Below are 10,317 nucleotides of genomic sequence, written 5' to 3' on the forward strand. Positions count from 1 at the left end.
CAGCCTCCATGGTCTCTGCATCAGCTCTTGCCTCCAGGTTCCTGCCCTGCTTGAGTTTCTGTCCCAACTTCCTTTGGTGATGAGCAGTGATGTGGAAGTGTAAGCTGAATAAATCCTTTCCTCCCCAACTTGTTCTTTCAGTCACGGCGTTTTGTTCTAGCAATAGAAACTCAAACTAAGACAGTGACTTAACAGCTTCATAATAGTTAAATCTTCCTGGGACACATAGCAGATCATTAACTCCCACTAACCCCAAAACTAAGACTTGCCATTAGAGGGCATGTAAGGCCTATAGCAGACACATTCTTGCTTTACTATCAACGACCTACTTGGTATTTCTGCCAATTTATCTGTCTGTGTGTATACGCGTATTTTGTTTGTTTGTTTGTGTTTTTCGAGACAGGGTTTCTCTGTGTAGCCCTGGCTGTCCTGGAACTCACTCTGTAGATCAGGCTGGCCTCGAACTCAGAATCCTGCCTGCCTCTGCCTCCCAAGTACTGGGATTAAAGGTGCGCGCCACCATGCCCGGCTATAAGCATTCTTGTGTATGCACAGATGTGTGCAAGTATAAGCATGAGTGCATATGCCTGTGTCTGGAGTCTAGAGGTTGATGTCTATCATGGAACCTTGAGAGCATACCATTTCAGTAAGGCTAGCCGGTCACCCTGCTGCAGAGATGACCCTGCCTTATTTTGTCTCCCTTGCTTTAGTATTACAGGCACAAATAAACAAAGCTTTTTTTTTTTTTCTTCTTTAAACAGGTGCCTTGGCTTTTTGGTGGCAGACTGTTACCTGTAAGTTGATATAAATCTTTCCCTCGCCAAGTTATATGTGGACATGGTGTTTTATCACAGCAACAGAAATCAAGTTACAACACGTGGCAAGCATTCTAGCACTCTAACCCATCTCCCCAGTCCCCTTCACTAAGTTTTTTCCCCCGTGGTATAAAGTTGTCAAAGAAAGAAGAGAAATCTTAAATACAACCACGTAGTTTATTGTAGTATTTAGAGACAGGTGGAGGCTGCGAAAGGAAAAACCTGGAGTCTTTAGGGTGGGGGTGGGGGGCAGTAATTGCCCTTTAAATCCTGGAGTTCAGAAGTGACTTCAGTACAAAATAACCTCCCCCCCGCCCCACCACGACCTAACAGGTGTCTTTTGCTAAGTTTATATGGGCTAAGTTGGATTGTAGAGATGCGGCTTTGGGAAAAATATTCTCCATGCAGCAGAAACTCGTTGCGTGACGGACTACCAATCCCATCATGCAACGTTCTGAATTCGCGGCGTCGTGGTAAAGACGGCTTCTGCAGCCACCCGTGCACATGAGCCTTGGTGTTTCTGGCCGCACTGGCGACTGGGTTAGTCCACGTGGTAAGTCTGTCAGCAACTCCGCTCCGCGGCTGAGCAAGGCCCTTTCGCCCGCCAGCGTCAGAAGAGGCGACTGCCAGCTCCAGAGCCGCTCACAGGTGGGGCGGAGGCAGCGCGAGGCTTCGCGACATTTTTACGACAGCGGCTGCCGTGTTCCGCGCTCGTCCTCTCTCTCCCTCCTCCTCCTCCTCGTCCTCCTCCTCCTCCTTCTCCTCCTCCTCCTCTCTCGGAGGAGCTACCGGCTGTTGTGTGGCGTCGCTGGTCTGTCCGGGCGGATGGCAGCCTGAGTGTTCGCGAGCGTGTGTGGGAGAAGGTGAGGCGCGGACGCGCGTGGGCGAGGAGCAGAGTCAGCCGTGGCCGCCCCGCGTCGCACCCGCAGCAGCACGCGCGGCCAACCGCGCGCGAGCCGGCGCCCCGGGAGCGCGGGGACAAGGGCGGACGCTGCTCCCCGCCCCCAGCGCGTCCCTCGGCTGTCGCGCGCCCGCGGGGACCGCCCGGCGCTCCCCTGGATGTCCCCGGCGCCCGCGCGGGGCCTCCTGCCGTCGCCGCGTGAGGCGGGCTGGTGCTGCGGCCGGCGGGTGTAGCTCGGGGGCTGCGGCTGCTGCGCGGCCCGGTCCCCACCGCGGCCCTCGGCCCCCCGCCCCAGCACCCCGGCCTTGGAGGCTGTGACAATGGACTATGACTTTAAAGTGAAGCTGAGCAGCGAGCGGGAGCGGGTCGAGGACCTGTTTGAATACGAGGGCTGCAAAGTTGGTCGAGGCACTTACGGGCACGTCTACAAGGCGAAGAGGAAAGATGGGTGAGTGTGGGTGTCGCTGCGGGTGTCCTCGAGGCTGGGAGGCAGGTGCCCGGCTCGGGTGTCGGGGTCCCCACTTCCTCCAAGACTGCCTCTGTCCTGGCCAGCCTGCTTTGGGGAGGAAGTGGTGTCCCAGGAATCCAGACTCACAAGAAACCCTTCGTGCAAGAGGGTGAAGGACCTTCTGTCTCGTGGGCAGTGTGTACCTTTTTTGCTTTTTCTTTTTTTGTGTGAATTTCTGTACAGTATAATTTTCTTTTTTTAAAAGAAGATGGTTATAAGATGCCTGTTGAAATAAATCTGTTCTTCTTTGGTCGATTTATCCGGTAACCTTTTGGGGACTAACTCATCTGGCTCTGGAGTGATATCCATCAGTCTGGAAGAGAAGCTCTGATCTTTTCCCCTTATCAGTTGTGATCAGTTGGTGACCAAATTTGGATTTGATGGGAGAAAGAAGACATCGAGTAAATGTGGGTCTGGAGAGTTCCATAAAGGATCATCTGTAATGTAAATGTAGCAGTTGCTCTTCAGGTATCATTAGCTGTGAGTTTTTATATAGAACAATGGGGATTTGGTGCAGAGTGGATGTGTGTGGGGGAAAAAAAGCAAGTGACAGATAGGGGCTATGTTGTGCAAGCTCTTAAAGCAGAATCTATCAGCTGCCAGTGAACTTTAATCCTTTCGCTTTAAATAGCCTCTTCTAGAAAGAAAAATCAAACCTATGGCTGGTGACCCTCAGTTTTGCTTCATAGATTGAGTGAAGTGAATGGCTCTATTTTCTTTCATCAGTAGATGACTGCGTTGTAATATCGCCAGAAGGGAAAGGCCTTCTTAGTTTGGGAGAAAATATTTAATAATTTCCCATTTCCCTCTTGTACAAATAGATATTCTCTCTGCCTTTGACACTAGGAAGTTATTGGGAAGATTATCATAGCTTATTATATAATTTTTTGTATTTATTAGAAACAGCTTTCTTTGAGCATCTGTTATTTGGCGAGTTGCTACTTGACTGCTTGGAAAGTGACTTTTTTCATTTTCACAGGAGTACATATTCGGAATTGCCTTAGCACTGTAAACGAGACGGCTAAAGCTGGAGTGAGTTCTTTTCGAGGGAGCTTGCTTATAAATACTTTCCGAGTCTGGATAATGGAAAAGGAAGTGTCTGTCTATTACGCACTTCTCTTCGCTTTACTGGAATGCCTTCCTACTTTATGATAATTTCAGTGCTTTTGTGCAACTGTGAAACCATGCAGCTAAGCGCAGAAAGTGGAAACTTGATGTTCTGGGTGCCCAGTGGCTTTAGAAGCACCTTTTAGCAGAATGTATAAAGCTGTGACATCCAGAGCCCTTGTTAATTCTTGTCCAACTAGATTCGTGTTATCAACACTTTATTAATGGATTATATTTAAAGAAATCATCTAATTTGCTGCATAATTTCAAAAGGGTTAAAGCATCTTCATCCTTCAGTATTACATAGTTTGGGACATGGTCATAAAATCTTCACTCCCAAGACATTTGATATTATAGTACATTTGACCAGTCTGTCATTTGTTTTTAAAAATTCGAGTGGTTTTTATATTTTATACTTGTAAAAGGAGCCAATTCTAGTTTCATAGTTTGCCAGTTTAAGCTAATAAACTATCCAAAGTGTGTTGGAGTGTGGTCTATTTTTTTTTAAAGTATATAATGTGTATAGAGGGAGATACTTTAATCACCTTTTACATCTTGATGATCAGGTTTTCATTTAGGCTAAGAATAATTTCAGAAGAAATTATATTGCTTAAAATAGCTGGTGTTAGTGTGTATTTCTTAGTCATTTATGGCAATGGCAAATGAACATTTGCATTTGGGGGAATTGCTTTTTAAGCTATAATCCTTTGGGTTTGCTTTCCAGCAACCTTTAATGATTCTGTTTATTATGATGAACTAAATTATTTTTGTAGTGAATCAAATGTCAAGAGAGTTTTAGAATTGGAGGTTTTGCTTTCCACAGGGAGTACTCTTCAATTTGGCTTGTATCTAAGGCCTGGCTGGGAACCTGCTGCATTGTCTTTATGACCTGTGTCAGTGAAGCATAATGTTATGCATTTTTAGACTTGGTATAATACAATTTGTGGCTGTTTTAATTTTTTTTTTGGGGGGGGGGTTGAGACAGGGTTTCTCTGTGTAGCCCTGACTGTCCTGGAACTCACTCTGTAGACCAGGCTGGCCTCGAACTCAGAAATCCACCTGCCTCTGCCTCCCGAGTGCTGGGATTAAAGGCGTGCGCCACCATGCCTGGTTTGTTTTAATCTTTTATAATAAGATGATCAAGTCCATTTGCTTTTGGTATTGATTTACTTTCAAATTAAATGGTATATTCTGCCACTGAGATGTCATAGTCCTTAAGGAACTTGGACAGGCAATAACACTTTAAAGAGAATCTCGAGCCTTGCAATAAAACTAAAAAAAATTGGGATACATTTGCTTGGACATATTTGGTTGTTAAAATGAATACATGAAAATGTTTCTTTCAGCTGTCCAGTATATAGAATATGAAGTAAAAGAATTTAGACTAGAGGAATTAGCTTGTTGAATTATTCAAGTTTAGGGAATAGCTTGATAATTTTGGCATAATGAGTTAGTAACCCACCCTTCTTGTATACAATATGCCAGATAGAAAATCAGCCTGGTAAGGAGTGAAGGGGGTGGGGCAATAGTTTGTTTTAAGCATGACTATGTTCAAAGATAAAGGGCCATGTATAATCATGATATTGCAAGTTTTGATATAGAGTGTAAATGCACACTGTATATCTTGAAATTAATTATTTTCGTGTGTGTGTGTGTGTGTGTGTGGTTTTTCAAGACAGGATCTCACTGTGTAGCCCTGGAACTCGAAAGTCCACCTGCCTCTGCCTCCCAACCGATAGGATTAAAGGTGTGCACCGCCTCTGGTCTCTAATTCATTCTTAAATGTGGCATAAATAGAGAGTGTCCTTCATTTTTGAACACCAAAAGAGTACACTGTAGGAGGCAGAGGGTGTGGAGAGGGCTTGGCAAGGAAGGGGTGAGTGTTTGGGTCGTTTGTTTCTTAAGTCAGTTGTATTTCCTTTTGAAGAATAGAGGCAACCAAATATGTTTGCAAGAATGGAAAAATTTTAAGACAAAAGTTGTTTTTAAGATTTTATATTTTCAACATAGCCACTGGACATTTGTACAATTAGAAAATTAATTTGTCTAGAAGTGGTGCTTTATGCTTGTTATGCTAGTTAAGTCAGGAAAATTGAAAGTTTAGGCTATCCTGGACTACATAGCACCTTGAGGTGTGTGTGTGTGTCTGTATTTAAATTAGAAAAATCAACTTAGAATAAGAGTTTTCTGGAAAAAAACCCACAAAACTTTTTTTCTTAATTTTAGTATTTTGGGGTTTTTTGTTTGTTTGTTTGCTTTTTGTTTTGTTTTGTGTTTTTGAGACAGAGTCTCACTGTGTAGCTTTGTAGACCATAGCCTTGAACTCATCTGCTTGCCTCTGCTTCTTGTGCTGGGGCTTGGACACCATGCCTGATTCCACAAAAGTATTCCTAATCTGTTATAATCATGTTCAGTAAGCTGAAGTACATAGAAGAGAGGGTGAAGGAGGGAGAGAGGGAAACAAAAAAGAAAACTTTGTGGAAGATTCAGAATTAACTGATAAAGGTAATGAATGATAGCAGCTACATTGTTGGGTAATTAAGCCCCAGGTTCTGGCTGAAACACTCTATGTCTATCTAATTTCATAAGAACAACCGTATTATGCTCCGATCACATATGACAACTAAGCTATTGAAAGTTAAGCAGATTGTCCTGTGAGTACATGGCTAAGCATAGCAGTCAGGACCTGAGGATGTCCCTGCCATATGTGTACTCTGGAGCCCATCCGCGCCTTGTTTTGTTTTTTTTCCAGGACAGCCCTGGCTTGCTCTGTAGATGTGGCTAGCCTGGAACTCACAGCGGTCCTCCTACCTCAGTCTCCTGAGTGCTGAGATTAAAAGCATGTGCTACTGTGCCTGGCTATGATGGAGCACATGCCCTTAACCACTATGCTCCGTAAAATTAATGTGAAGGCTCCAAGACAGCATCCCATTTGCCTCTGACCTCTCATTTACTATTGGATCTGCTGATCCATGTGACCCAAGCTGACCTGGAACTCACTCTGTAGCTCAGGCTGGTCTCAAACTTAAGCAATCCACCTACTTCAGCCTCTTGTGCTGTTTAGTATTTTATGTGTGTAGATGTGCTCCACATATGTGATTATGTGATTGCTTGAAGTTATGGATGGTTGTGAGCCATAATATGGGGATCCAACCCAGGTTCTCTGCAAGAGCAACAAGTACCCTTAAACACTGAGCCATCTCTTCAGCCTGCTCATGCTTTCACATTAGTTCTCACCTGGCAGTGTTTAAAGACACACCAGCCACCCACCATAGCCACCTTGGCTTGGGGCTAGTACCTGCCCCATAGTTGTCAGGTGTTGGGAGCCAGCACAGGGGACTACCGGTTCAGTTTTATTACAGTTTTGATTCTTTGGATAGTTTGGATGTGCATTAATGAGTATTCCTTATAAAAGTGTGGTGGGAGGGGACAAGCATAATGTTTCTGGTGTGTGTCTTTTCCTGTGTGGCATTGGGTGGCATGTTTTTAGTGGCATGTTTTTAGCTCCCATTTTTGGTCATTTTCAGATTTGATGCTTGGAATCCATGTTTTTCTTTTATTTTCTTTTAGTTTGCTTGCTTCTTAGTTGTAGGGGCAAGCAGGTTTCATTTGGAACTTGCTCCTGTGAGCTTTACTTTGACTGAGTCTTCCAAGCTTTGGAAAACTCATTTACTGATCTATTCAGCAGATATGTATTGGGTTTCTCTGTGTGCTGCTGTTGGAAGCATTGAGAAGGCAAATGTGAGTGAAGCATTGTGTTATTTGAGGAAATTTCTACTGAGAAAAGAAACTTGTCAAAAAATTATAGCAATTTAATAAGTACTATAATGTTAATTGTACTACAGGGAAGGAAGCTCTGAATTACTTTGGGATTTTATGGGAAAACTTGCAGTATTTTGGTTGCCTCTTGGAAGATGTGAAGAGCTCATCAGACGGCCATCTAGAGAGGAATAGGAAAAGTATGCTTTTTATTGTTTCCTCAAAGCCCTGTGTGTGGGAGGGGGTGTTTCTTTGCCATGCTTTTCTGACTTACTTTCTTTTCCAGTTTCTTTTGTGCTCTTGCTGTGTGTGTAGAGTTTCCAGCCGCACCGACGTTCTCTTCTCCCACTGGCTGGGATAAGGCCTCTGTTATTTTTGCAGGGGGAATACAGTTATCCACATGCACCAAGTAGCTTATTTTTGTGTTTGTAGCAGCTTCCCATCTGTGGACTGTTGACCATGAGTCCAGGCAGCCTCTCCAACACAGGCATCTGATTCAAGGATTTCTCCTTGGTGTGGAGGTGCCACGCAGAGCCTAGCTTTGCCTGTGGCTCTGGATAACAGGTTGTCCTGCTCTGGCTGTGGAACTAGGTCTGTAACTTATTTTCATTGTTTTTTAAATTAGGTGAGTGCTGGTGTTCGTAGGGATCAGAAGAGGGCATCTGGACTTACAGGTGGTTGTCATGAACCATATGGTGCTGGGATGAACCTGAGTCCTCTGCAGGAGCAGGAAGGACTGCCTCTTAGCTGCTGAACCATCTCATCTGTCCAGCTCCACCAACCTGCTGTCTTGACCTTATACTTGACTTCTTGGAGTCAGTGATTTTCAGGAGTCATTAAAACAGTTATCAGAAGTCCCAGACTGGGCCAGTGAGATGATTGAGAGTACTTGCTGTGCAAGCTTGACCTGAGTTCCAGCTTCAGAACCCATAGTGGAAAGAAATAACTGACTTCTTGAAGTTGTCCTTCACCTCCACATGAAGCATGCAGGCACATGCACACACACACACACACACACACACACACAGGTAAAAAAAAAAAAAATCAAGGTCTCTAAACAAGCCCCTGCTGTCCTAAGCTGCCTTGATATAATCTTGAGATCCACTGAAGCAGGAAAATTGCTGGAAACACTGTCTGTAAGAATTGAGGTGTGCCCTAATCTATAAACTCCAACCTTCTCACTGTACTCACAGGCTGTAGCCATTTAACACTGTTAATGTTTCTGAACATTTCGACTGTAAAGAAGCTAAGTGCTCATTACCAGTTACTCCATATCTCCCCTCTCTTACAGCTCCTGTTTGCCTTTCTAAGAGTAAAGCTATATTACATTGTGGGCATATACTACACCAGTTGGACAGTGAGTTGTTCACACTTTGGGATTCTTATGAATAATGCTATTATAAACTTTCACGTATGAGTTACTCTGGATATGTTTTCAGTTCTCTTAGGCATAAACCGGGGATTGGAACGTCTGAGTCATCCAAGGCAGCTGAACACCCGGTTGGAGTGTCTATAAACTTGTTTAGGACCAGTGTCTGCTCTTGTGTGTAGGGCTGTATGTCTCAGGTTGGCTTCAGCAAGGGCAGTGGTCACAGTGGTTGTCACAGTGACTCTTACATGGTAAGCCCTTGCAGGTGCTTTTGTCAGTGTGAGCTCTTTGAGCTCCTGGGCGAGCACTCCCCCTCGGCTGAGAGGGCTCTTAACATGTAGCCTGACAAGTCCTATGTTGTCATACGAAACGTCATCTCAAAATCTCCTCACTTAGAACCCACAAAACAGTTTGTCCTGCATTGGCTTGTTCTGTAACTACTTGGGTGCACCCATAGTTAATGTTTGTATATCTTTTTGGGTTTTCAGTGAGTATTTATGGGTGAGAGAATATAAATCTTTTCTAGGGCATCAGTTGACCTACACTGCTGGCATGTTACCAAATGGTGACAGGTGTGTGTATCTGTGTATGTATATACCTGAAATTCATATTTGCCAATCATTGACTGTTGCAGCAATTAAGATCTTACGGCATATTATAGGGGAGTAGAAATGCATGAGAGGCTACGGTGCTGGGCTGGCTGTAATATCAGTACCCTGAACAGAGCTGGAAAAGGCAAAAGCAAAGGCAAACTTTAGAATCCAAGTGGGTTGGTCAGGTTCTTTGGAAACACAGCCACCGAGAACTTTAGTGTCTTTTGAAATAATACTTTACAAATGAGTCTGCTTCAATGAGGATTGATTGAGCCCAGTCTTCTGAAGTTAGGAGATATAGTTGATCTCTGAGCCCACGTTGCCACTGAATTTGTGGTTTATTTTCCTTCATGTGATTGATTATTCAGATGAACTACTACTCATTTACGCATCTCCCTAAAATCTGTAACATCATTTTAGCCCTTGAATGAACACCTAGTATAAAGAAGAGCTCTGGGCATCCACCAGGTGTTGCATCTACACCCGGATTATATCCGTGTCTAGAGCACTAGAGAGATTAACAGGAAGGAAACTTGTCAGTTTGTAGTTTCTACTTCTCAGTATTTGAGGAAGGTAGGGAGTAGTTACAGAAGCTTTGTTATGATTTGAAGGCTTCTGTTCTAAGGAAAGCCAGTGAATCGTGGAGGTTTCAAGTCACAGGATGGATACACTTGTGAATGCTTGTTTTCATTGTGGTGGCTTCGCACAGTGCTTTAGCAGGTGACTCAGTTTCCACAAATTGAATTTCTACCTGATTTCAAGGAAGATGTCAAGCACAGGGCCAGATACGCTTTTTTCACTGACAGCAATTTTAAATGTAAAATTACACAAGTTAATTATTTGGCAATTCATTTTGGTTTCTCTTTAGCTGAAGTTCTCTCTGTACATTTGGTTCCTATAAAGTATTTGGTAGTGATTATTCTCTAGGTTCTATTCTTGGGTCAGATACAGGTGATTTAATTCTTGAGGACATGGACAGACTTCTAAGGAGTACAGGCAGTTCCAGTAGGGGTAAGCTGCAAAAGGGTAACCTTACAGATTGTCATGGAGGTGCCAATCTAAGGCTTTCAAGGGACTCTTCAGGTAATCAGAAGCTGTCCTAGTGGATGGTCAGAGGCTGCTGGGGAGGAGGAGACAGGCTGCATCAAGTTTGAATGGGCGGTGACTGTTTGGGAATAGGAATTGAAAAGTTCCAGTATAGCTGGATAGCTGGCATCAGTTGTGGGCCCAGGATTTTTCCTTCTTCCTTCCCTTCCTCCTCTTCC

At 44.0% G+C, this 10,317-nt stretch overlaps 1 protein-coding gene across 3 annotated transcripts in view; it reads left to right on the plus strand.

Moving 5' to 3' along the window:
- Positions 1–1,476: 1,476 nt before the first annotated feature.
- The window catches only part of Cdk8 (cyclin dependent kinase 8), a 74,018-nt gene continuing 65,177 nt past the window's right edge, over positions 1,477–10,317 (plus strand). Inside the window, exon 1 of one of the 3 annotated variants that reach the window (XM_021162569.2) lies at positions 1,477–2,164. In XM_021162569.2, coding sequence (XP_021018228.1) covers positions 2,037–2,164 — 128 coding nt within the window. In that variant the 5' untranslated portion in view covers positions 1,477–2,036. The remainder of the gene's footprint in view (positions 2,165–10,317) is intronic. The other 2 variants (XM_021162568.2, XM_021162566.2) reach the window with 2 other exon arrangements.

Source organism: Mus caroli, chromosome 5 (genome assembly GCF_900094665.2).
Source record: "Mus caroli chromosome 5, CAROLI_EIJ_v1.1, whole genome shotgun sequence".
NCBI lineage: Eukaryota > Metazoa > Chordata > Mammalia > Rodentia > Muridae > Mus > Mus caroli.